This window comes from Macaca mulatta, chromosome 7 (genome assembly GCF_049350105.2).
Source record: "Macaca mulatta isolate MMU2019108-1 chromosome 7, T2T-MMU8v2.0, whole genome shotgun sequence".
Taxonomy (NCBI): domain Eukaryota; kingdom Metazoa; phylum Chordata; class Mammalia; order Primates; family Cercopithecidae; genus Macaca; species Macaca mulatta.
Window position 1 is genome coordinate 1,802,061 of NC_133412.1, and position 25,955 is coordinate 1,828,015.

The 25,955-nt window shown below is 46.3% G+C and overlaps 1 protein-coding gene across 3 annotated transcripts in view; it reads left to right on the forward strand.

The window, feature by feature from the left end:
• Window positions 1–25,955, forward strand: part of HERC2 (HECT and RLD domain containing E3 ubiquitin protein ligase 2) — a 219,844-nt gene that overhangs the window by 163,151 nt on the left and 30,738 nt on the right. For all 3 annotated transcript variants that reach the window (XR_013395438.1, XM_015141725.3, XM_077938885.1), the window contains exons 69-78: window positions 4,438–4,629; window positions 9,083–9,236; window positions 15,337–15,444; window positions 16,897–17,028; window positions 17,455–17,613; window positions 17,699–17,817; window positions 18,731–18,856; window positions 19,291–19,446; window positions 19,837–19,952; window positions 20,053–20,251. Coding sequence is in view for 2 of the 3 variants with exons in the window: in XM_015141725.3 (XP_014997211.3) it covers window positions 4,438–4,629; window positions 9,083–9,236; window positions 15,337–15,444; window positions 16,897–17,028; window positions 17,455–17,613; window positions 17,699–17,817; window positions 18,731–18,856; window positions 19,291–19,446; window positions 19,837–19,952; window positions 20,053–20,251 (1,461 nt within the window). In the remaining variant the exon portion in view is untranslated. The remainder of the gene's footprint in view (window positions 1–4,437; window positions 4,630–9,082; window positions 9,237–15,336; window positions 15,445–16,896; window positions 17,029–17,454; window positions 17,614–17,698; window positions 17,818–18,730; window positions 18,857–19,290; window positions 19,447–19,836; window positions 19,953–20,052; window positions 20,252–25,955) is intronic.

A 25,955-nucleotide genomic window follows, 5' to 3' on the forward strand; every position in this document is an offset into this window, starting at 1 on the left:
GGCTTTCCACTTGTTAGCATCTTTGACGCATTTATGGGAATGTTGCAGGACACAGTCCCTGTCACTGCTTACTGCTTCCACGTATATTCCTTGAGTGTCAGGACTACAGCTTGATCCAGGATTACTTTCAAACCCAGACATATTTGGATTTTGCTCATCATCCCAATAGTATCCTTATAGGTCTAGCACCCAACCTAGGATTGCACACTGCCTCTTTAGTCTTCAGTGTGGAACAGTCCTTCGTTTTGACAGACACCACAGGAGTGGTGCGGAATTCTCAGTGCCTCTGCTGGGACTCAGGTGTTGCTGATTTGCTGCATCATTGGTGAGTTAGCGCAGGAGTGGTGCAGAATTCTTCTCAGTGCCTCTGCTGGGACTCGGGCATTTCTGATTTGCTGCATCATTGGTGAGATAGCTTATCGCTTGGTTAAGAGTCTCTGCCAAGTTTCTCCACTGGAAATCAGTAAGTGTGTTTAGTACTCATGGGGAGACACTTTTGAGATTATGTCAATGTCTTGTTCCTCATTATACTTTTACCTCCCAGTTTTTAGCATCTTAAAGATTCTAGCTGAATCCATTATTACTGTGGTGGTTGTCACATTTTCATTTTTCACATTTATTGTTACTTCTGGTTGTAATTGTTGCCATTCTTTTGCAAGAGAAGGCTTTCCCGTCTCATCTGTCTGTCTTCTACCTACCTACCTTTCTGTCTGTCTGTTTATATTGTGTAGATTCGGGAGTTCCTGTTTTAGTCAAATAGTGACATTTGTTACTCTCATTATTTGACACCCAAATTGTCCCAGACTTGGTCATTGGGACTCCCATGGACTGGTCATTGGGACTCCTGTGGACTGGTCATTGGGACCTGGTTATTGGGACTCGCGTGGACTGGTCATTGGGAACCCTGTGGACTGGTTCCATTGTCTGATGTGTCCCCGTAATTCTTAGGGGTCTTCCTTCATTTCTGGCACAACAGTGTGCTCGAGACTCATCTTTCACCTACCCTGCCCCTGCCTGGAATCAGCCATTTCTCCAAGAAGCCATGGTTCCTGCTAGTGACTTGTAGGATTTGGAAACCAAGATCTGGGTGCCTGCTAAGCTGATTGTTACTGAGTGTTGTTGGTTAGGCCCGCTCAGCAAATAGATCTATACACACGAGCATTTATTTATCCTTCTGCATTTATCTATATAATAAAAACCATTAACAGCCCAAATCAATACTTTTAATTCCAGTCCAGTACCACAGGGCTTATTCCTACTCTCCCTCTTTCCATATTTTTTTGGTGTATAATGCTTTTATATGTTGCTAGATTTGGTTTGCTGCTATTTTGTTGAAGATTTTTGCATCTGTATTCATAAGGGATACGGCTCTGTAGTTTTCTTGTGATGTCTTTGCTTTGGGTATTATGGCAATATTGGCTTCATAGATTGGAGGGTGTTCCTTTCTCTTCTGTTTTTTTGGAAGAGTTGGTGAAGGACTGGGGTTAATTCTGTAAGTAGTTGGTAGAATTGTATCTGGTCTTCTGGCATATTCCCATCATTCTTTCGAGTATTTCCTTTTTGGCACAACACAAAATTCCAGGCTCAACAAGATGTTTTAGGCTCCAACATAGGAATCAGTTATTTCTCTGACAAGTCCTAGTTCTTTCTGGTGGAGAAGGGCATTTAGAGGTCAAGATCTGGGCCCTTCGTGTGCTTGTTGCTGTTTGAGTGACAGAGCTAGAGAATGAATATGTGTGCGTGTAACATAGTAGGTACATACATCAGTGTTTTGTTTTGTTTTGTTTTAGACAGGGTCTTGTTCTGTTGCAGGCTGGAGTACAGTGGCACAATCTTGGCTCACTGCAGCCTCAACCTCCTGGTCTTAAGCCGTCCTCAGCCTCCCAAGTAGCTGGAACTATAAGTATGCACCACCACATCTGGCTAATTTTTGTATTTTTTTCTTTTTTTTTTTTTTTTAGAGATAGGGTTTCGCCATGTTGCCCAGGGTGGTCTTAGGCTGGGCTCAAGTGATCTGCCTGCCTCATCCTCTCAAAGTGCTGGGATTACAGGCATGAGCCACCGTGTTTGGCCCACATCAGTATTTATGTTGTTATAAATTTATGTATATGGAAAACCACCGGTTCACACCAATATGATTGATTCTAATCCAACTAGGATTCATTCTAGTTTTCACTCTTTCTGTATTTATAACTTTCTCCTCTGAAAGTGGGAAACCTGGCTCCTGTCATCAGCAGGCTGTTTACTTACAGCTCAGTCCCCTTAGATCATCACCTTCCGATCTTGGCTGTCCCCCACTCCGTGGTGGGCACCCTTCTTCCTCTGTACAGCCTCTGGCACTCTACGGCCACCCTGCGTGACCTCTGGCACTGTACGGCCACCCTGCGTGACCTCTGGCACTCTACGGTCACCCTGCGTGACCTCTGGCACTCTACGGCCACCCTGCGTGACCTCTGGCACTCTACGGCCACCCTGCGTGACCTCTGGCACTCTACGGTCACCCTGCGTGACCTCTGGCCCTCTACGGTCACCCTGCGTGACCTCTGGCCCTCCCCCCACCTCCATGTTGACCCAGAGTGTGGCACCTTCCTCACTTGGCCTGGCCCTCCCTCTCCAACCCCCCATGTGCGGATGCCCTCGCCAGCCCGCCAGGGTGCTCCCCACGCCAGGCCAGCCCCTGCTCATGTGTACTCCCTTGCCCACCTTCCCACCTTGGGGACAAACACTTTATTTTTAATTACATTTGGAACCCTTGATTTATTATGCTGTTACTGCTGGCAGAAAATATGTCCTACGGAAATTATTGATAACCATCCATGGTGAAAAGAAAGCCTGTATTTGTGAATTAGGTGCTTGGAATCAACTTCTCATTTTTGGCAGTCTCCTGGTTTGAGGGTTTAATGCAGCACTTACTCGAGGAAGGCAACATTTTTGTTTTTAGGTAAAAGGATAATATGATTTCTTTCCCCCCAATTTATTTATGAGACATAGGCATTATCCAAGTTGTAACCCTGTATTTCTATTATTTCAGTTTTGGCTTGACTCATGAATTTAAGGCAAAGCAATTTTAATATTAGTATTAAGCTATAATTCATATTTCAGGATATGCCGCTCGTGATTTTCTTCCTTAGCAATTCTTCTAGACATATTTTCTTTGTGTGTGTGCATGTTTTTAAGACACCCTCATTAAAAAAAATGGTAGGTACATTTCAATCTCAAGACTAAAGATATTCTTGTTGATGTGTTTCGCTGAATGCTTTGCTGTTCTTCAGTGAGTTATGTTCTGGAATGTCATCATTTACAATGAATTTCACTTACTCCTTGGGTCTCCATGCAGAGGCAGAAGCAAGGTCTGTTTCCCTAAAGGGAGAAGAACCTTGTTCCTAAATCAGAGTGGTGTGATTTCCAGGGACCCTGGTTGGGTCATGTTCCCCTTAAGGGGAACATGTGGGGCTGTCCTTCCCCCAGCTTGTTTATGTTTGTGGAAAGAGTCACACTGGATTTGCTGAGGTCCAGAAAGCAGGAGAGAAAAGAGGCACTTCCCTGGCTCTTGTTCTTCCTCTGGGGAACAGACTGTGCCTGGGGGAGGAGAAGGGGTTGACACACACCTGCTCGGTACAGCGGTTCCCATGCTGGGTCAGAAGCAGTGGGAGTCCCTGGCTCTGACAAGGGCCTTTCCACTTTCCCCAAGTTCAGTCCTGACGCTGCCCTCCAGGAGGCTCCTGTGTGCTGACAAGCCGGGGAGGGGGGCGGCCATCCTGGGCAAGGCACCTCCGTGGGGTGGGAGCTGGGGGTGCAGTGATGCTGCGAATTGGCTCATAGCAAACAAGGAGAGGAGGTGAAGGATCAAGATGCAGTATGTTTAGGCTAACAGGGCAGGAATGGGAAGTACACGAGTGGTAATGAGAAGACTTTTATGTATGTTTTCAGTGAAACCCAGGGGAGAGAGACTGTGGAGAGCTTGTTACATGCCAGTGAGTCATTTGAAATAAGATTCCAGGAAAGAATTATGGAGAGGATCTAGACAAAATATATACAACTATAGAATACAAATGTAGTTTATAAACGATTCCAAGCATACCTTATGGGTAGATTATACAGGATGCAGCTTCATTCCAAAACTCCCCCTATAGTATCTGCCTGTGCTCCAAACTTGGACCCCATAATAAATTGTCATTTCTTTGTAGCTTAAGTCATCCCTTTTTGATAAATGCTATTGGTAATACAACAGTTCATTGGTCTTGAAAACATAGTACATGGCTTGGTGGAGATTTTAGGGGCCATCATTTCTTAATCTGTTTTCTTAAGGTCTTAAACACCTTCAAGTTTCTTACTCGTTGGTACTCATGTGTTCTCTGAGTTTGTGGGTAAACTGGTGATTCTTTATCTCTTAACATATCATTCCTCATGTTAATTGTTGGATGTCATTTGACTTAGGATGTTGAAAGCCAAAATAAAGCAGCGGGTCTGGAGCCTCAGGCCTTGGATGAGTTCACCAGTCTGCTGATTGCGGATGACACCCGTGTGGTGGTGGACCTGCTCAAGCTGTCGGTGTGCAGCCGGGCCGGGGACAGGGGCAGGGACGTGCTGTCTGCGGTGCTTTCCGGCATGGGGACTGCCTACCCGCAGGTGAGTCTCAGGGAGGGCCGGGCCGTCTGACCCTACCTCCTCCACATGGCGCCAACCTCCTCTCCAAGGGAGAGCAGCTGTGGATCACTGGTGATCTTGTGCTGGGTTTCATCCTAGTAGACAGCAGGTTAGGAGCACTCCTTTAGGACAAAACGTTTTAGCATTTACCCCAGTGACATCCTTTACCTGTTTTTTGTTGTTTGTTTTTTTTGAGACGGAGTCTTGCTCTGTCACCCAGGCTGGAGTGCAGTGGCGCGATCTCGGCTCACTGCAAGCTCTGCTTCCCAGGTTCACGCCATTCTCCTGCCTCAGCCTCCTCAGTAGCTGGGATTACAGGCGCCTGCCATCTCACCCGCTAATTGTTTTTGTATTTTTAGTAGAGACGGGGTTTCACTGTGTTAGCCAGGATGGTCTTGATCTCCTGACCTCTTGATCCACCTGCCTCGGCCTCCCAAAGTGCTGGGATTACAGGCGTGAGCCATCGTGCCTGGCCCCTTTACCTGTTTTACAACTGATTTGTGCATCTTTTTTTTTTTTTTGAGACGGGGTCTTACTCTGTCACCCAGGCTGGAGTGCAGTGGCGCGATCTCGGCTCACTGCAACCTCCGCCTCCCGGGTTCACACCATTCTCCTGCCTCAGCCTCCTGAGTAGCTGGGACTACAGGCCCCCGCCACCACGCCCGGCTAATTTTTTGTGTGTTTTTTAGTAGAGACGGGGTTTCACGGTGTTAGCCAGGATTGTCTCAATCTCCTGACCTCGTGATCCACCCGTCTCGGCCTCCCAAAGTGCTGGGATTACAGGCGTGAGCCACCGCGCCCGGCCTGATTTGTGCATCTTTTAAAAAATGATTCGTCAGAGTTCTTTAAGTCCCTTTTCTATCATGTGTCTTACAGTTTCCACCCCAGTTTATCTTTCATTATTAGTTTGATATTTTTTTGCCATGTAGAAATTTTTAATTATTACATGATCAAATCTGTCAGTTTTTTTCATTTATGCCTTCTGAGTTTTGTATTATGCTGAAAAAAAAATGCTCGCTTATGTGACATTGTTTTAAATAAATTTTTCCAAATTTTCTTCCAAGTTTTTTGAGACAGTTTCTCCTTCACCAGGGCTGGAGTGCGGTGGTGCGATCTCGGCCTCCCGGGATCACCTCTGCCTCCCGGGATCAAGTGATTCTTGTGCCTCAGCTCCCCGAATGGCTGGGATTACAGGCGTGCTTCGACGCCTGGCTAATTTTTGTATTTTTAGTTGAGATAGGGTTTCACCATGTTGGCCCAGCTGGTCTCCAACTGCTAACCTCAAGTGATCCACCTACCTCAGCCTTCCAAAGTGCTGGGATTACAGGCATGAGCCACCGCGCCCGGCCTTCTTCTAAGTTTTTTATGATTTCATGTATTGTTTACATTTTTTAGGCACCTGGGATTTATTTTGATGTAAGAATAAAATAGGGATCCAACTTTATTTTTTTCCTAGATGATAAGCGTTGCCCTAACATCATTTATTGAACAATTCTTCTTTTCCCTGGTGATTTAAAAACCAGTTTTATCATATTCTAAATTTCTGTGTGCATTTGGGTCTATTTACAAAACTTTTTAGACTCTAATACTATGGTATTTTAACTATTATAGCTTTAAAATGTTTTTAATGTTTGGTAGCACTGGGTCCCTAGGACTTTGTCCATGTGGAAATGTTCTGGACAGGAGCCATCTGGGACTGTTGGCACCAGCCACGTATGACATGAGCACTGAGATATGGCTAGTGCACCTGAGGAACCAAAGGGTTTAAAACACTCAACTTGAGGCACATGTGGCTAGTAGCTGTTGAACTGGTCTGTAGGTCTGCAGTATAAAGTGAGTATCTTATTACTATGTCTTAGAAATAGGACTGATCAGTCCTAAAGGCCGTGGGCTTCCTTAAGAACTCAATCAGCAGCCGTGCTCTGCCCTGCCAGGGAGCCTGAGATGTCCTTCCTGGCTACAGATACTTTATCCCTTTCTCTGGGTGGCCACTTTGTGTGGAGGAAAGTCTTACTCTGTCACTTAGTTTAGGCAGTTTCTGTGCCTATTATGATTTTTGGCTTTAGTTAGAAGAATATTCTCTTTAAAGGAACTTCTAAAGTTTTTAAGTAGAATTAGATTTTTTAAAAAAATCATTAAATGCAAGTTCATAGTCCTTTATCTACAATTCTGGAACGTTAAAGCTTCTGATAGTCAGAAATTTTAGTAACTTACATGATCACCAAAATGATAAAGCACTTAAGTAGAGCTGAGCAGTCTTGAAAGCACAGCAAAGGTTTGGTAGATATTTTAGGGGCTTGTTATTTCTTCATCTGCTATTCATGAAGAACTAAAAAGCTATAGGTTTCCTTTTTTCTAGTTTTTTGAGATGAGTTACTTGGCATAATTCTAAGAGATGAAATCGAGGTGAATTGCCATAAGCACTGTTATTATTTTTCATAAGTTTATTGCATTTGTGAGAGGGAAGGGTATGAATGAGAACTTCAATTTAAAATAATTCTGAGCCTTTGCCATGCACATCCCGCATTCTCAGTACAGAGGGTAGGGGTTACCTTTATATATGGATGAGGAAACTGAGGCTGAGAGGTTGTTACGGCTTGAGGACACTCACTTTGCTGGTAGGTGGAAGAGATGGGTTGGAACCCTGAGTGCTCTGAGCCCCAGCTCTGTCATGACCCCTCTGCAGATGATGCCTTTGGCAGAGCAGCCTTTGAAGGCCAGAGCCCCTGGTCAGCTCTGCCCACGGGCGCTTGATGATGCTGACATCTGCTTTCAGTAACTCAACCAGGTTCCAGGAGAGACAGGAATAAGGATACGGCCGTTTTCATGCTTCCCTTGCCAGGTTGGCAAGATGGCTATTTCTGTGTCCTGCCCTAACCTGATATTTGGGATTCAGAGAGAGAAATTTAGATTTTAAATCATGCCTATGTGACAGTGGTATTAGTTTGTTATTAATATATAATAATATGTTTACTAAGCAAAGCTATTTCTTACCTACATATGAGGAAAAATAGAAAAAAGAATAATCTATTTCTAAAAAGTATAGAATGGGCATTAGAAGAGTTTTATTTTTTTCTGGATTAAAAATTTTGGGGTTAATAGATTATTGCTATTATGACATATTCTCTCATTTATTTTTAGAAATAACAGAGGTTATAATCACCACTCTTAACCTTAATTGTAAAAGGTTACAATTGGTGATTGTGAATCACCAATAATTTTTAAAATAAAATAAGAACACTGTGGATTGTTGAGAATGTGGTGTGGGTCTGACCCCTAGTGTACTGGGTCAGGAGGGGCAGCCGTGTTGGGGTCGGTGGTCCCTCCTGTCACAGACTCTCTGTCTGGCCTGGGCGGCTTGATGGTTCCTGATTCCTGCCCCTCCCACCGGGCTCTGTTGCCTTCTGGGATTGTGGTCATTTTCACCTACTGGGTGCTCCTTCCCTTGATAGTTTTGTTTCCAAGGCCAACTTTCCTCACTAGGAAGTGATCGTGTCTTGGTGTGAAATGAAGCCGTTGTTAGCACGGTGTTTCATCTGATCAGCTGGCACATGTTAAGTGTTGTGTGTGTTGGGAGCCTTCCAACTACTTTTTTTTTCTTTTCTTTTCTTTTCTTTTTTTTTTTTTGAGACAGAGCCTCTCTCTGTCCATCAGGCTGGAGTGCAGCGGCGCATTCTTAGCTCTGCAACCTTCACCTCCTGAGTTCAGGCGATTCTCCTGTCTCAGCCTCCTGAGTAGCTGGGACTACAGGCATTTTTAGTTTGTATTTTTAGTAGAGGTGGGGTTTCACCACATTGGCCAGGCTGGTCTCGAACTCCTCATCTCAAGTGATCTGCCTGCCTCAGCCTCCCGAAATGCTTGTATTACAGGCATGAGCCACTGCACTGCACCCAATGACTTTTTTTTTTTTTTTTGAGACACAGTCTTGCTTGGGTCACCCAGGCTGGGGTGCAATGGTGCGATCTCGGCTCACCACAACCTCCGCCTCCCGGGTTCAAGCGATTCTCCTGCCTCAGCCTCCTGAGTAGCCAGGATTACAGACGTGCGCCACCATGCCCGGCTAATTTTGTATTTTTAGTAAAGATGGGTTTTTTCCGTGTTGGCCAGGCTGGTCTTGAACTCCCGACCTCAGGTGGTCTGCCTGCCTCGGCCTCCCAAAGTGCTGGGATTACAGGCATGAGCCACCAGGCCTGGCCCCAACGACTTTTTAATATAGATCATCTCTAAGCTTCACAGCACCTTTCAAGCTCTGTGCTGTCTCTGTTTTATGTGCGAGGAAGCCAAGCCCTGCTTTGAGCTCAGTTTCTCAAACTTCAAGCCCTCCAGTCTGCCACCCTGTCCTTGGAGCTCTGGAGCAGGACGGACAGAGGCGGCACGCAGGTCACCAGGCGCGGCATTGTCGGCCTCTTCGTTCATGTCCTCGCTTCCTCTCCAGGTGGCAGATATGCTGTTGGAGCTCTGCGTCACCGAGTTGGAGGACGTGGCCACAGACTCGCAGAGCGGCCGTCTCTCTTCTCAGCCTGTGGTGGTGGAGAGCAGCCACCCTTACACCGACGACACCTCCACCAGCGGCACCGTGAAGATACCAGGTACGGGGCCGGCCCCAGGGAGGAGCTGCAGCGTTTCCACCTTCAGAACGGTGTGATTCTCTAATTGCTTCAGTAGAAACAGCCGTCTCCGTTTTATAAAAAGAAGATACAGAATTGCTTCAGAATCACTTTTCTCCCCTTTTCTAAGAAACTTCTTTTGCACAATAAATCATACAGAAAGTCACACAAAGTAAATGTTTAGCGTCATGATAATCAGGCAGACGCCCTAGTCATCATGACCCAGGTCTAGACGTCACCTGTGGCAGATTCCGGAAGCCCTCAGCCTGTCCCCTGACGTCCCTCTGAGTGATGCTGTCCTGACGTTGAGCCATCACTGACTTGCATTTCTGGGCAGCTTCTGTTATCCGTGTGTGTATCTTTCTTTTCTTTTTAACAACTCAAGAAAAATTATTAAGAAGAAAATTGTTGAGGCCCTGGCCTTTGATCCAGCAGACTTCTCTGCAGCCTGAATCTCCTGACTGGACACGCGTGCTGCTGTTCAGTGTGTTCCTCAGGCCCGTCCTTCTGCAAAGTGCTGCCTGATTCGGAGGCCCATAAGTTCCGCCCCTTTCGCCAGCTCCTTAGTGGCTGTGACTCAGCCCCCGCAGGCCCCTCCCACCTGCCTGTGTTTCTTTTGTGACATCAGCAGCCCCTGGGGCTTATTAGCACCCGAGGCCGTTGGCCCACGATGGGCTACAAATGGTACTATTCTGGTGGAATCATCTCTTGCTTATTTATTAGCTGGAATACTTTCTTATAAAGAGACATTTCCCCTCATCCTATAGTTGGTTGCCCAAAGTGCTGTTTGCCTGAGAAAGACAAAAGCTTGATTCTTCCTTCTGTTAACCAGAGAATGAATTGGTTTCCTATCATTTCTTTTTTTTTTTTTTTTTTTTGAGACGGAGTCTCGCTCTGTCACCCAGGCTGGAGTGCAGTGGCCGGATCTCAGCTCACTGCAAGCTCCGCCTCCCGGGTTTACGCCATTCTCCTGCCTCAGCCTCCCGAGTAGCTGGGACTACAGGCGCCCGCCACCTCGCCTGGCTAAGTTTTTGTATTTTTAGTAGAGACGGGGTTTCACTGTGTTAGCCAGGATGGTCTCGATCTCCTGACCTCGTGATCCGCCCGTCTCGGCCTCCCAAAGTGCTGGGATTACAGGCTTGAGCCACCGCGCCCGGCCTTCCTATCATTTCTTGAAGGTGACCTTTTTTTTAAAAATATTATTATGAACTCATGGATTGAAACATATGTGATCGTTTTACTTTAGTGATTATCTTTGTTAAAGCTGAGATTATCCTGTTTCTAGACAGTGGCAGCCTCTTCAGTGTGGCTCCTGAAGTGATTCCGGTGGTCTTTGGTAGCGTCCAGGCAGTCTAAACATGGTGACCTTGGTTTTTTGTAGGTTGCCACTCTTCACCTGGGATCTGCCCTGGATTCTTTTGAGTTCGTACTGATACTTAAAAATGTTTTCCTTTTATTTATTTTTTATATTTTATTTATGTATTTATTTGTTTAGAGACAGGATCTTGCTCTGTCACCCAGGCTGGAGTGCAGAGTGCAGTTATAGCTCACTGTAGCCTCGAATTCCCGGGCTCAACTGATCCTCCTGCCTCAGCCTCCTGAGTAGCTAGGAGTACAGGCGCGTGCCACCTCGCCTGGCTAATGTGCTGATTCCTTCTACTCAAATTCAAAAGTACAAGGTCTGTACTTCTGTTACATCTGCCTCTCTTTTCTTCCATATCGAATCCTGGTTCCAAGATACTGTTTGATAAAATATCTCGTGATTTTTCATTTGCTTTATGTAACCACATTGCATATATGACAGACTTAGGATATAATTTCTTTTCTTTTTTTTTTTTTTTGAGACGGAGTCTCGCTATGTCGCCCAGGGTGGAGTGCAGTGGCCGGATCTCAGCTCACTGCAAGCTCCGCCTCCCGGGTTTTTACGCCATTCTCCTGCCTCAGCCTCCCGAGTAGCCGGGACTACAGGCGCCCACCACCTCGCCCGGCTAGTTTTTTTTTTTTTGTATTTTTTAGTAGAGACGGGGTTTCACCGTGTTAGCCAGGATGGTCTCGAACTCCTGACCTCGTGATCCGCCCGTCTCGGCCTCCCAAAGTGCTGGGTTACAGGCTTGAGCCACCGCGCCCGGCCAGGATATAATTTCAATACTGCCAACATCAGTATAATTACTGAAATTCTTAAAAATCTTAGAATATGCCCTAATTTCCTCAAATTTATTAAAATGATTATACTGCATCTACAAGAGCATAATAGCTGTTACGTACCATACTTTCTTTCAGTCTTCAAGTCTTAGTTTTACTGACTGGTCCTTGTGGTGTCTGAAGTGCACTCTACTGAATTCCTCATTAGCCCCTGAGGTCAGACTTATCCACGAGAGTTTTTGTCCTTTGAATTTGAAAGGTAGTTTTTCTGGGTGTTAAAGCCTTGGGTCACGTCTTTTTCCTCTGTGAAAATGTGAAAATGATAACATCTTTTCCCCTTAGAAGTCACGTGTGTTTTTTCAGTCATTTTATTAGAATGTACGTTCGTGTGGCCATTCTTGGCGATGTTCTCGGTTAGAAGCCATGTGTGTTTTCTCGGTAATTCTACTAGAACGTACATTCATGTGGCCGTTCTCGGTGATGTTCTGGGTTAGAAGCTGCGTGTGTTTTCTCGGTAATTCTACTAGAAGGTGCGTTTGTGTGGCTGTTCTTGGCGATGTTCTCAGTTAGAAGTCACGTGTGTTTTCTCAGTAATTTTACTAGAACGTGCGTTCGTGTGGCCGTTTGGTGAAAAGCCGCTTGTGTTTTCTTGTTAATTTTACTAGAATGTGCATTTGTGTGGCCGTTGTTGGCGATGTTCTTGGTTAGCAGCTGCGTGTGCTTTCTTGGTAATTTTACTAGAATGTGCGTTTGTGTGGCCGTTCTCGGCGATGTTCTTGGTTAGAAGCCGCGTGTTTTCTTGGTAATTTTACTAGAATGTGCATTCTTGTGGCCGTTCTGTACTAGAATGGGTGTTTGTGTGACCATTCTTGGTGATGTTCTCGGTTAGAAGTCACAGTGGCTGTTCTCAGCGATGTTCTTGAGAAATCGTGTGTGCTTTTTCAGTAATTTTACTAGAATTCGTTCATGTGGCCGTTCTTGGCGACGTTCCTGGTTAGAAGTTGCATGTGTTTTTTTGGTAATTTTACTAGAAAGTGCATTCATGTGGCCATTCTCGGTGACATTCCCGGTTAGAAGTTGCCTGTGTTTTTTTTGGTAATTTTACTAGAATATGCATTCATGTGGCCATTCTCGGCGATGTTCCCAGTTAGAAGTTGTGTGTGTTTTTTCGGTAATTTTACTAGAATGTGCATTCGTGTGGCTGTTCTCAGTGATGTTCCCAGTTGGCCGTTCTCGGTGATGTTCCCAGTTAGAAGTTGTGTGTGTTTTTTTGGTAATTTTACTAGAATGTTTGTGTGGCCGTGTGTTTTTTCAGTAATTTTACTAGAACGTGCATTCGTGTGGCCGTTCCCGGTGATGTTCCCAGTTAGAAGTCTTGTGAGTTTTTTTGGTAATTTTACTAGAATGTGCATTAGTGTGGCCGTTCTCGGTGATGTTCCCAGTTAGAAGTTTTGTGAGTTTTTTCGGTAATTTTACTAGAATGTGCGTTTGTCACATGTTCTCAGTGATGTTCCTGGTGAGAAGCCGCATGTGTTTTCTCGGTGATTTTACTAGAATGTGCGTCCGTGCAGCCGTTCTCGGCGATGTTCTTGGTTAGAAGCCGTGTGTGTTTTCTTGGTGATTTTACTAGAAATGTGTGTCTGCACGGCCATTCTTGGTGTTCTCTGTGAGAAGCCGCATGTGTTTTTTCGGTGATTTTACTAGAATGTGCCTTCGCGCGGCCGTTCTTGGTGACGTTCTCGGGTAAGTGGTGCTCCTTTAGTCTGTTGTCCCAAGTCTGTTTTGTAATTCTCTTGAATTGCAATCTGCAGTGTTTGTTCTGTAACCTTGCTTAGCAGTCTTTTCTAGGGACACTTGGTCCCTAGAAAACTATCCATGCATTGGATAGTTCATGACTTTTAGAGTTAATGTTGGTTACTTTCTCTTTCAAGTACCTTTTACCTCTGTTTCTTTTTAAACAAATTTCTCCTTTTTTCCTATTTTCCTTAAGGTAACATCTGCTGTATTTATTTTACACTCTGTTTTAGTCTCCATTGGAATGTAGTTTTGTTTTCATTGTAATTCTGTCTTCAGCTTTATTTAATTTTTTTGGTTCTCCTGTCTGATTTATGTGGTTCTTTCATGTCTTGTATCATTTTTCTAATTTCACTCTGTTTGTTTTGAAATGATCAGGATTGATGTGTTTTGTGGGCATATCTTTCTGGCCTGCTTTTATTGCCTATAGGGATGTTATTTTGTTCCTTATTCTCGCTGTTTTTTTTCTGGAGACAGAGTCTTGCTCTGACACCCAGGCTGCAGTGCAGTGGCATGATTCTGACTCACTGCAGCCTCGACCTCCCAGGCTCAAGCCATCCTTCCCCATCAGCCTTCTGAGAAGCTGGGACTACAGGCTTGTGCCACCACGCATGGTTAACTTATTTTTATTTTTCGCGGAGACGAGTCTCTCTGTGTTGCCCAGTCTTGTCTCAAATTCCTGGGCTCAAGCGATTCTCCCAGCTGGGCCTCCCAAAGTGTTGAGAATTACAGGTGTGAGCCACCGTGCCCAGCCTATTCCCTTTTTCTTACAATAACTTTTTATTGTATTTGGTCTTATACTTTTATCTTGCTCATTTTTATGTGAAATAATTTTTCTTGAACTTTTAGAATGAGGTGAGATTCAGAAAAGCTTTGTCACTTTGTCGCCCAGGTTGGGGTACAGTGGTACGATCTTGGCTCACTATAGCCCCAACCTCTGGACTCAAGCAATCCCCCTTCCTTAGCCTCCTGAGTAACTGGGACTATAGGCCGTGTCCAGCTAATTTTAAAAATTTTATATAGAGAAAGGATTTCACCATGTTGTCCAGGCCTGTCTTGAACTCCTGAGCTCAAGCAAGCTGGCTGCCTTGGTCTCCCAAAGTGCTGGGATTACAGGTGTGTACCACTGCCTCTGGCCCAGAAAAGCGTTTTTAAACTTTAAGTATTACTTCATGATGGAAATTTAAAGAACAAAGGATATTCCTAGTCAACATTTGCCTAGACGAAAATCTTGTGACCCTTTTTCTTTCTGTTTCTCTCTCACTTTATATCCAGTCCACCAACAAATCCTGTTTTCTCTGCTTTTTAAAATATATTCCAAATTCACCCATTTCTCCCTCACTCTAGACATTCTGGGCTAGAGCACCATGGGGTCTCACCTGGTTATCATCCCAGCAGTCACATCCTAGCTGCCTCCCTGTATTCCTGCTTCCACTCCCCACCTCCTGTGGTCTCCCCAGAATCAGGCCCCAACAGAGCATCCAGAGATAGTGTTTTAAAACCAGTCCGAGCCTCTCAACCCTGTAACCGTAGGAGGGAACCTGAGCCCCTGCTCCACATCTTTCCTCCTTCCTTCCTTCCCCGCCTACCTCTTTCCTGGCCCCTCACTGCCATCCTCTGCTAGACCTTAAAGATCTTCCAGCCTGAAGGAAAACTCTTGTACCTCTGCTTGCACACCTCTCACACCAGACATGCGTGTTCTCCACACCAAGCAAATCTCCAGTTCTCTGGACACGCCAGGAGTTGAGGTGCTCCTCACTCCCCAGGTGACCCACAACTGCCGTCTGACTGGGCTGCACTTTGGGCATTCCCGCAGCCCCTGGTCAGTGTGAGGTTCGCTGTAAAGCTTGATCGGGGAGTGGGGTTGCAGTGGGAAAGTCTGCCCAGGAGTGACAGCACAAAACAAATTGGCCAAGTGGAAGTGTTTTCTGGCCTTGCAGTCCACAGACATAATCTTCAGTGGGGATGAGCTGGGGAAAGGGGCGATCAGTCTGAGATGCTTGTATTTGAGGCCAGTTCTTTCTGACTTTCTGCTGTTCATTCACTGTTAAACGTGGTTTTAGTTTCACTGTTTCTCCTTGGTGCACTGTTTCTACTTTGGGTGCTGATCTGAAGTGGTTGCTATGTTTTGTGTTCTGTCCTCCAGGTGCAGAAGGACTCAGGGTGGAATTTGACCGGCAGTGCTCCACGGAGAGGCGCCACGACCCTCTCACAATCATGGATGGCGTCAACAGGATTGTCTCCGTGCGGTCAGGTAAGGACAGGAGGTTGAGCCAGGATTGTCTCCGTGCGGTCAGGTAAGGACAGGAGGTTGAGCAGGGCATCATCTGCCCACCTGTGTCTCCGCAGACACAAACCTTCACATTTGTAGGACAGAATGCTGCTACTGTATTCTCATGGAAGTCTTGAGGAAGGGACAAAACGCTATTCAGCTGTGAAACACAGTAGGTTTGCTTGCCTCTTCCCCATACTTTTAAATACAGTAATTATCTGTGATATGTGCACCTTATCCCTGTCGGATGGGCTCTGCCTCACTAGACAGTTGCAGAAGGTGCTGGAGATGTGTGGGGTGCCAGGGCTCGTGCGAGGTCGTGGTTGGCATACTGCAGAGCTTCTTCAAGGGGTTTGTTTCTTACGGCTACAGTGAGGGCGTGGCCATGTGTGGAGTGACTTCTGTATGTAGATGGAGGCAGCCACGTGTCTGGCTTGTCTCTGCTACTAGGCTTCATGAGGCCAGCGGGCGCAGATGAGGACATCTGGGGGGGTTTGTGAAATGCTGTTTTACCGAGTATTTTAGAATTGGCAGTGCAGGGGTGTGTTTGCACCTTTTGAGACCTCTTTGTCCTTCATCTCAAGTGTTTCCTGTAAAGGGCCGGGTAATGCAGCCTGTGTCATAACAACATGTAGACTGGATGCCCGTGAGTGGGTGTGGCTGTGTCCCAGGAAAGCTTTATTCACATGGCATTACTTAGGTAAAGCTTTGCATGAAGTGGTCTGGTCCTGGTGGGCGTGGGTTTTTCTGGTGCTTTGACAGATGTCTGCCAGTGTAGTTTTCAGCAGTGTTGTTGGATATGACAGTTTTTCTGCGTCCAGCAGAAAGTCCTTATGGGCCATCCCTGAGCTGCTGCCAGATGGTCCTTCTGAAGCAGAAATCGAGCGGGGTTCTCTTGGCCTTCTGAGATGCTGTAATGCACCACCGCTCCTGTCCACAGCAGCCAGGCCCTCTGTTCCCTCGAGGGCGACCTCCTCTGGGCCGTGCTGAGCCACACACATGGGCCCTTTGTTGGGACAGCTAGGGTTCTTCCTTCTGCTGCCCGGCCACCTGGTTGTATCAGAGCTTTCCCGGGGAACGTCCCCATGGCCCCTGGCCTGGTGTGTGCTGGAGACCCGGAGGCCACTCACTGTATCCTGGCTGTGTGGGGTCGTTTCCCCACTGGGTGGTGGCTTCTGCCAGGGCAGTGCCTCCCGCCTGCCCTGTTTCCTGGGTACCTGGTACAGGGGCTGAATGAGTGTTTGCTGAAGAATGGTATGTATGAAGATGTGAATCCCAAGAGTGATGTGTCACTGTACACTTCAGCTTGGGAGAGCTTGGATTGGAGGAACTAGCTCTTCACACGTGACAGAAATCCTGCTTTGTGTCTAAGGAGGTTTGTGTTGATTGAATGGTGGGGTGAAGCTAACCCCGGGGTGCACTTTCCTCCTCTAGGCCGAGAGTGGTCCGACTGGTCCAGTGAGCTGCGCATCCCGGGGGATGAGTTAAAGTGGAAGTTCATCAGCGATGGGTCTGTGAATGGCTGGGGCTGGCGCTTCACCGTCTATCCCATCATGCCAGCTGCTGGTAAGGGAGGGGCTTCTGGCGATCAAGGTTAGATGACTGGCTGTGGATTGTTTTTGGAGCGACACGGACGCGTGCACATTTCCACGTAGTGCCTGACGGCCTGCCTTCTGCTGTGTTGGAGTGAGTGCTCCCACAGGCCCCACTGAGGCGTGGAACAGAACACAGAGAACTGTCCCAGCTGTCGGGCACACACTCCTCACCTGGTGTGGAAGGAGTTGTTGCTGGTGCAGTTCTCAAGGCTTTTGGTTTACAGTGGAAGTGTGAGTGTGAAGAGCGAGGCTCACTGACTTGCAGTGGCAGGCGTGGGCACATCAGCTGTTGCCTTCTGGTGGGTGGGGCTGGGTGGAGCCGCCCTTGTTCATTGGCTTCTTATGGGGTGGTCCCTAGCTTGTGAAACACGGGGATGTTCACAGTGCTCATTCACAGGCCCTAAGGAACTCCTCTCGGACCGCTGCGTCCTGTCCTGCCCATCCATGGACTTGGTGACGTGTCTGTTAGACTTCCGACTCAACCTTGCCTCCAACAGAAGCATCGTCCCTCGCCTTGCGGCCTCGCTGGCGGCGTGTGCACAGCTGAGTGCCCTAGGTAAACGGCACCGTTACAGTTGCACCTGTCTTCCTGCTTGGAAGAAACCGTCAGACTTCTGATACTTTCTCTCTGCTCATTTCAGCCGCCAGTCACAGAATGTGGGCCCTTCAGAGGTTGAGGAAGCTGCTTACAACTGAATTTGGGCAGTCAATTAACATAAATAGGCTGCTTGGAGAAAATGATGGGGAAACAAGAGCTTTGGTATGAAGCATTCTAGTACAATTTCTAGATTTGTGATCCTTGGGGAATAAAATGTTGCTTTCGTAGTCTAAACCTCTAAATCATTGAGAAGAGTTGGGGAATTTCACATAAGAAAAAGGAGGCCTTGGGCCGGGCGCGGTGGCTCACGCCTGTAATCCCAGCACTTTGGGAGGCCGAGGCAGGCGGATCACGAGGTCAGGAGATTGAGACCATCCTGGCTAACACGGTGAAAACCTGTCTCTACTAAAAATACAAAAAATTAGCCGGACGTGGTGGCGGCGCCTGTAGTCCCAGCTACTCGGGAGGCTGAGGCAAGAGAATGGCGTGAACCCGGGAGGTGGAGGTTGGAGTGAGCCGAGATGGTGCCACTGCACTCCAGCCTGGGTGACAGAGCAAGATTCCATCTCAAAAAAAAAAAAAAAAAAAAAAAAAGGAATAAGGAGACCTTGGTCTCATCCAGACTTTGCACAGTTGCAGTGTATACTGAGTTCAGGTTGGACTTTGATTTTGTGAAAATCTGTGGACAGCTGTGAACACAGGATTGTGTTGATTGGACTTTACAATGAGGCTAACGGAAGGCCTCCCCTGTATTTTGCTGACTAAAGTAGTCCCTTTTGATCCTACCCATGGGAGGAGACAGGCAGCATTTGTGGGCCAGAGAGGGACTGTTTCTCTGGAAGCGGATGTGCTGAAATCATTGTAAACATTCTGAGATGAGTCTTCAGACTCCTCTTTTTTATTTTAGTGTTTATGTTCTTTTAGCTTTTTTCCTACTTGAGAATTTTGATAAGCTTTTTTTGTTTTTTAGAAGAAATAGTACCAACATAATGAAACATTTGACCATAGAAGCAAATGGTCACCCTCCCCTGCAGCCTGGATTCCTGTGATGGAATACTGTTCTCTTGTTTCTTAGAGTTTTACAGGTAGTGCTCTTGCTGCTTTGGTGAAAGGTCTTCCAGAAGCTTTGCAGAGGCAGTTTGAATATGAAGATCCTGTTGTGAGGGGTGGCAAACAGCTGCTCCACAGCCCATTCTTTAAGGTAATGTTTGACTTATTTTTTAAAGTGACAATAGAGCTATTTGACTGAAAGAGCCACTGAGAGCTGTCATGTACAGTGTGTGTGTTTTAGGCCTCTGAGGGCAGCTGTAGGTATTCCTGAAGTCAAATATGAAAAAATCTCAAGAAATGATCGTGTAATCTAAACCCTTAAACCATAAGCCTGTCACCGTTAGCATGCCTTGAGATGCACAGGTGTTCTTGTCACTTAATGGCAGGCAACAAGAGTTGGTCTATGGCAGGTGGCTAGGAACGGTCAGAGATCTATCTCCACATCACTGATGGTGGCCGTATCCTTGCTGTGTGCCCATGGCAGTCATCCTGGAATAGGAGGTCCTGCGGAAGGAGTCACAGAAACTTTGGCCTGTTCACTGCATTTCTGAGTGTCCCTGTGTTTGTCATTTTCGATGCCTGCAGGTACTGGTAGCTCTTGCTTGTGACCTGGAGCTGGACACTCTCCCTTGCTGTGCCGAGACACACAAGTGGGCCTGGTTCCGGAGGTACTGCATGGCCTCCCGCGTTGCTGTGGCCCTTGACAAAAGAACACCGTTGCCCCGTCTGTTTCTTGATGAGGTATTGCATGATGTTTTGGAATCACTTTTGGGATGCAAAAACATTCTTTGGCTATAGTGTAAAAAGATGCCAATATTATGAGACACAGAAAAATTTCGCTTGCCAAGGAATGTCAAAGAAAATAACACATAGGTGAAAATGAGTGAACTGTCACTGTGAATTTCAGTTAAAGTTTATTTTTAGTAAAATACAGATAGATTGATACTGTCTAGACATTATTAATATGTTAGACTTGATGCAGTCATTATTGGCTTTGCCCATGAGCCGTAACATTGCAGTGTTGCTCTTCCCTCATATTTTCAGGCAGGGATTCTTTCTGTCTTTCCTTAGTATTTATCTATTTTGTTGAGATGGGTGTTTGATTTGTAACATCATAATAATTTTGTTTAGGTGGCTAAGAAAATTCGTGAATTAATGGCAGACAGCGAAAACATGGATGTTCTGCATGAGAGCCACGACGTTTTTAAAAGAGAGCAAGATGAGCAGCTTGTGCAGTGGATGAACAGGTTATTCTGTTAGAAACAAGCAGTAATGTCGATTGAGAGCGCGAGAGGCCGTGTGCGTTGTTCTTTCCCATGGCAAATGCTCACTTGATGTTTGTTATAGGCGACCAGATGACTGGACTCTCTCTGCTGGTGGCAGTGGAACAATTTATGGATGGGGACATAATCATAGGGGCCAGCTCGGGGGCATTGAAGGCGCAAAAGTCAAAGTTCCCACTCCCTGTGAAGCCCTCGCAACTCTCAGACCCGTGCAGTTAATCGGAGGGGAGCAGACCCTCTTTGCTGTGACGGCTGATGGGAAGGTAAGGGCGCTTTTTCTGTGTCACAGGGTCATTGAGCCTGAGATAGTTGTGGCTAAAGGTGTGTGTGGTTCTTAGCACATGCAAGGATCTGTACTCAGGATTAATAGTACTGTGGTATGCAGGAAGCAGCTAGAGTTTAAGATACTTTTGTATAATCTTTAAATTAAAAAAAATTTTTTTTTGAGACAGAGTTTTGCTCTTGTTGTCTAGGCTGGAGTGCAATGATACGGTCTTGTCTCACTGCAACCTCTGCTTCCCGGGTTCAAGCAATTCTCCTGCCTCAGCCTCCCAAGTAGCTGGGATTACAGGTGCCTGCCACCACTCCTGGCTAACTTTTGTATTTTTAGTAGAGACAGGATTTCACCATGTTGACCAGGCTGGTCTCGAACTCCTGACCTCAGATGATCCACCCACCTTGGCCTCCCAAAGTGCTGGGATTACAGGCGTGAGAGCCACCACACCTGGCCAATTTTTTTTTTAGTTTTGAAAATACGTCATGTATACAAAAGTATTACAGTTTTTGTTTGTGTATCACTCATTAGATGTATTTCTTGTTTGCTATTGTAAATACTATCTTTTAAAAAATTTATTGCTGCTGGCCTGGTGCAGTGGCTCACGCCTGTAATCCCAGCACTTTGGGAGCCCAAGGCAGGTGGATCACCTAATGTCAGGAGTTCGAGACCAGCCTGGCCAACAAGGGGAAAACCCTGTCTCTACTAAAAATACAAAAATAAGCCCGGCTCGGCGACATGTGCCTGTAATCCCAGCTACTCGGGAGGCTGAGGCAGGAGAATCACTGGAACATGGAAAGCAGAGGTTGCAGTGAGCTGAGATCATGCCACTGCACTCCAGCCTTGGTGACAGAGCAAGACTCCGTCCACTGCACCCCCTGCCCCCCACAAAATAAAAGATTGCCACTGATATATAGAAATATTGGATGTTTATATATTGACTTTATGTTTGGTGACCTACTTGACGCTCACCATTCGAGTTTATCTGAAGATTTCTTGTATCTTCTTTATAGAGTGCCGTAGTCTCTAAGTGAATTCTGTCCCTTTCTTTCTAGCGTACCTCTCGTTTGTTTTTCCCGTTTGTGTGGGAGAAAGGGAGCTCATGGTGCAGGCTGGGGTTGCGGTGTGATGCTGGGTAGGAGTGGGCGGAGGCTCCTGCCTTGATCCAGACTGGAGCAGGCGCAGATGGAGCGTTCCCAGGCTTCTAGTGGGGTTTGAGTAGAAGCCCTTCATCAGGATAGGCATGTTTCCTTCTGTTTCTATTCATCAGTGGACACTGATTTCTGTTCAACACTCTTTCTGTATGTTTTGAAATGTTCTTTCATAGATGTTTTCTTTTCTTTTTTTTTTTTTTTTTTGGAGACAGAATCTCACTCTGTCGCCCAGGCTGGAGTGCAGTGGCACAGTCTCAACTCACTGCAACCTCCGCCTCCTGGGTTCAAGCGATTCTCCTACCTCAGCCTCCCAAGTAGCTGGGACAACAGGCGCCTACCACTATGCCTGGCTAACTTTTTTTTTTTTTTTTGTATTTTTAGTAGAGACGGGGTTTCACCATGTTGGCCAGGCTGGTCTTGAACTCCTGACCTTGTGATTTGCCCACCTCGGCCTCCCAAAGTGCTGGGATTACAGGCGTGAACCACCGCTCCTGGCCGGTGTTTTTTCTAATGGGTTAGTATAGTCAGTTGGATTAATTGGTTTTCTCATATTAAAGAAACTTGCATTCTTTGGATAAATCCAGTTTGGTCAGGATCTGTATCTAGCTTGTGTTTGTGATTGTTTTGTTTAGATTTTTGGGAGATCTTATTCATGAGTGAGATACTCTCATGTAATGTTCTGTCTCACACACATTTATCATTGCATAATTTCTCTGGGTCAGGACTCTGGAGGCAGCATAACTCCATCCTCCAGCTCAGAATCTCAGCAGGCTGCAGTCGTCTTGAGGCTGTCCGAGTCCGAGCAAGGATTCAGTCCCTTGTGGACCTTTGGGCTGAGGCTTCAGGCCCTCATGAGCTGTTGGCAGAGCCTCCCCTCACTCAGTCCGTTGCCACGTGTCCATAGAGGGTCTCACAGCGTGGCAGCTTCTGTCAGCAAGGGCAAGGGAGGCGCAGGGGAGGGAGCACCAGCGAGAGAGAGTGGAGCGAGACAGAGCCACAGTCCTGTGTAACTGTATCACAGAGGTGGCACTCCATCATTCTTGCCCTGTTCTGTACATCAGAAGCAGGTCATTAAGTCCCGCTCACACTCAGGGAGAGGGAGCTGTAGGCATACTTGGAGGTATGCAGGCTTGTTTCTAAACCAACACAATAAAGCAAGTGTCTTCACAAAGCAAGTCACACAAATTTCTTGGTTTCCTAGTGGGTATAAAAGTCTGTGTATACTATACTCTGTTAAGTCACGTCTTCAGACTCCACTTCTAATTCTAGTTCTCTTGGCTGTTTCCACCACATCTGAGGTCACTTATTCCACTTGTCTTGAACCCCTCAGGATCATCCATGAGGGTTGGAATCCACTTCTTCCAATTCCCTGTTAATGCTGATATTTTCACCTCCTCCCATGAATCACAAATGTTCTTACTGGCATTTATAATGGTGATGGCTTTCCAGAAGGTTTTCAATTTAGTTTGTCCACATCCATTAGAGGAATCACTGTCTATAGCAGCTATAGCCTTATGGAATGTATTTCTTAAATAACAAGATTTGAAAGTTAAAATTACTCCTTGATCCATGTGGCTGCAGAAAAGATGATGTGTTAGCAGGCATGAAAACAATTTTAATCTCTTTGTACATGTTCATCAGAGCTCTTGGGTGACCAGGTACATTGTCAATGAGCAGTAATAGTTTGAAAGAAATCTTTTTTTCTGAGCAGTAGGCCTCAGTAGTGGGCCTAAAATAGTCAGTGAACCATGCTGTAAACAAACGTGCTGACTCCAGGTTTTGTTCTGTTTCTGGAGCACAGTCAGAGAGGAGTTACCATAATTCTTAAGGGCGCTAAGATTTTCAGAATGGTCAATGAGCATTGACTTCAACAAATTCAGCTAATACAGACCAGCTGCATTAGCCCCTAACAAAAGATCTGAAGCTTCGACGGCAAACATTGACTTCTCTGTAGCTATGAACGTCCTAGATGGCGTCTTCTTCCGATAGACGGTTCCATCTACGCTGAAAGCCCGTTACTTAGTGTGGCCACCTTCATCACTGATCTTGGCTAGATCTTCTGGGTAACTTGCTGCAGCTTCTACATCAGCACTTGCTACTTTACCTTGCACTTTTATGTTATGCAAATGGCGTCTTTCATTAAACTTAGGAACGAATCTCTGCTACCTTCAGACTCTGCAGCCATCTCACCTCTCTTAGCCTTCGTGGAATTGAAGAGAGTTAGGCTGGGTTAGGCTTTGGCTTAAGGGAATGTTGTGTCTGTTTTGATCTTCTGTCTATGCCAGTCAAACTTTCTCTATATCTGCAATAAGACTGTTTTGCATTCTAATCATTTGTGTGTTAATTGTACTTCAAGAACTTCTTACTGGGTAACTGGCGCGAGAGGCCCAGCTTACAGCCTGTCTTGGCTTTCAATGTGCCTTCCTCACTAATCTTAATCATTTCTGGCTTTTGACTTAAATGAGAAATATGCAACTCTTCCTTTCACTTGAACTCTTAGAGGCCACTGTAGGGTCATTAAGTGGCCTAATTTCTATATAAGTTGGGTCTCAGGGACACAATAGGGAGGTCTGAGGAGAGGAGAGGTCTGAGGAGAGGGGAGATCTGAGGAGAGGGAGAGGTCTGAGGAGAGGGGAGGTCTGAGGAGAGGGAGAGGTCTGAGGAGAGGGAGAGGTCTGAGGAGAGGGAGAGGTCTGGGGAGAGGGGAGGTCTGAGGGGAGGGGAGGTCTGAGGGGAGGGGAGGTCTGAGGAGAGGGAGAGGTCTGAGGAGAGGGGAGGTCTGAGGAGAGGGGAGGTCTGAGGGGAGGGGAGGTCTGAGGGGAGGGGAGGTCTGAGGAGAGGGGAGGTCTGAGGGGAGGGGAGGTCTGAGGAGAGGGAGAGGTCTGAGGAGGGGGGGGTGGGAGAACAGCTGTTGGCGAAACAGTCAGAACATACACAGCATTCACCGCTTAAGTTCACCGTCTTCTATGGGTGTGGTTTGTGGTGCCTCAAAACAAGTACAACAGTAACATCAAACATTAGTGATCACAGATCATCATAACAGATAAAACAATAATGAAAAAGTTTAAAATATTGCAAGAATTTTCAAAACATGACATAGAGACAGTAAGTCAGCACGTGCTGGTGGAAGAATGGTGCCGAGAGACTTGATCAGTGTAGGGTTGCCACAGACCTTCGGTTTGTAAACAACAGTATCTGGAGGTACAGTAAAGCGAGGCACAGTCAAATGGGGTGTGCCTGTACACAGGAGCGCGCATATTTGGAAGCAGGGATCACTGTGAACCGTGTCAGAGGCAGACTGCTAGCACAGGTGTCGACGTGGTCTAGCCTCACAAAAAGGTTTGAAATATAGTTCCTCTTTGTCAATTCTCAGGAGAATTCTGTTTCTTTTCGTTGCTTCTCTGGTTATTTTCACATATGTAGTTAAAAACCTAAAGTTAATTAGTATTTCTCCCCTCCTCCCAATCAGTGACCCCTTGTTACCCAGTGTTTGGGTTCTAACCTATTCCCTCTGCCATAGACATTATTGTTGTTGTTTTGGTTGTTTTCTATGGACCGTAGTTTTTTTACAGTTAGCCAAATGTTGCACATCTTTGCTTACTGTCATTTCTTACCATCATTTGTTATGTCTCAGATCTTACAAAATAATTTCCTTCTCCTTTATCATATCTTTTTCAGTTTACTTCAGTGAAATTCTTTTGTTGGTTAATTCTGATTGTTTGTTTCAAAATATCTTTATTTTGTCCTTTTTCTAGGGTAGGGGTTGGTAAGGACTTTCTGTAAAGGGTACAGTAGTGTTTTCAGCTTTGGGTCATGTGGTCTCTTGCAACTTCAAAAGCAGCCCTGGACATACTATAAATGAGTGGGTGTGGCTGTGTTCCAGTAAAACTTCATTTACAGAAAGAAATGATGGGCCTCATGTGGCCCATGGGCTATAATTTGCCAGTAGTTATGAATCCTCAGGGGCAAGCCTCTGTCTCCCTGTCAGAGCTGAGGCTGAGAAGGGCAGCTTTCTCTGTTGTTCTTATTTCTTATTCGCAGTCACTGAGGGGCAACCCTTTGGAGCCCCACTTTCTGCAGGAAGTCCTTGGAGGCGCGCCGCATTACCGTGCACCCGAGAGCCTTACACCCTCCCCACTGAAGCTGGCTTTGGGGGCGGAGGTTGTTTATCCACCTGAGTTTGGGTTTCACTTCCTGCGTTGGCCCTTGTGGCTTCCTTACTATTATGTCAGTGCAGCAGCACGTTCGAAAGGTGTCTGAAACAGCATGGAACAGCGTTTAAGTTTTTATCAGGAGGGATGTTTGCCTTCATTTGGAAAACGGCAGTCTGATTGCATGTGTATGTGTTTTTACATTAATCATGTTTTTTTTTTTTTTGTTTTTTTTTTTTTTTTGAGACGGAGTCTCGCTCTGCCGCCCAGGCTGGAGTGCAGTGGCACCATCTCGGCTCACTGCAAGCTCCGCCTCCCGGGTTTGCGCCATTCTCCTGCCTCAGCCTCCCGAGTAGCTGGGACTACAGGCGCCCGCCACCGCGCCCGG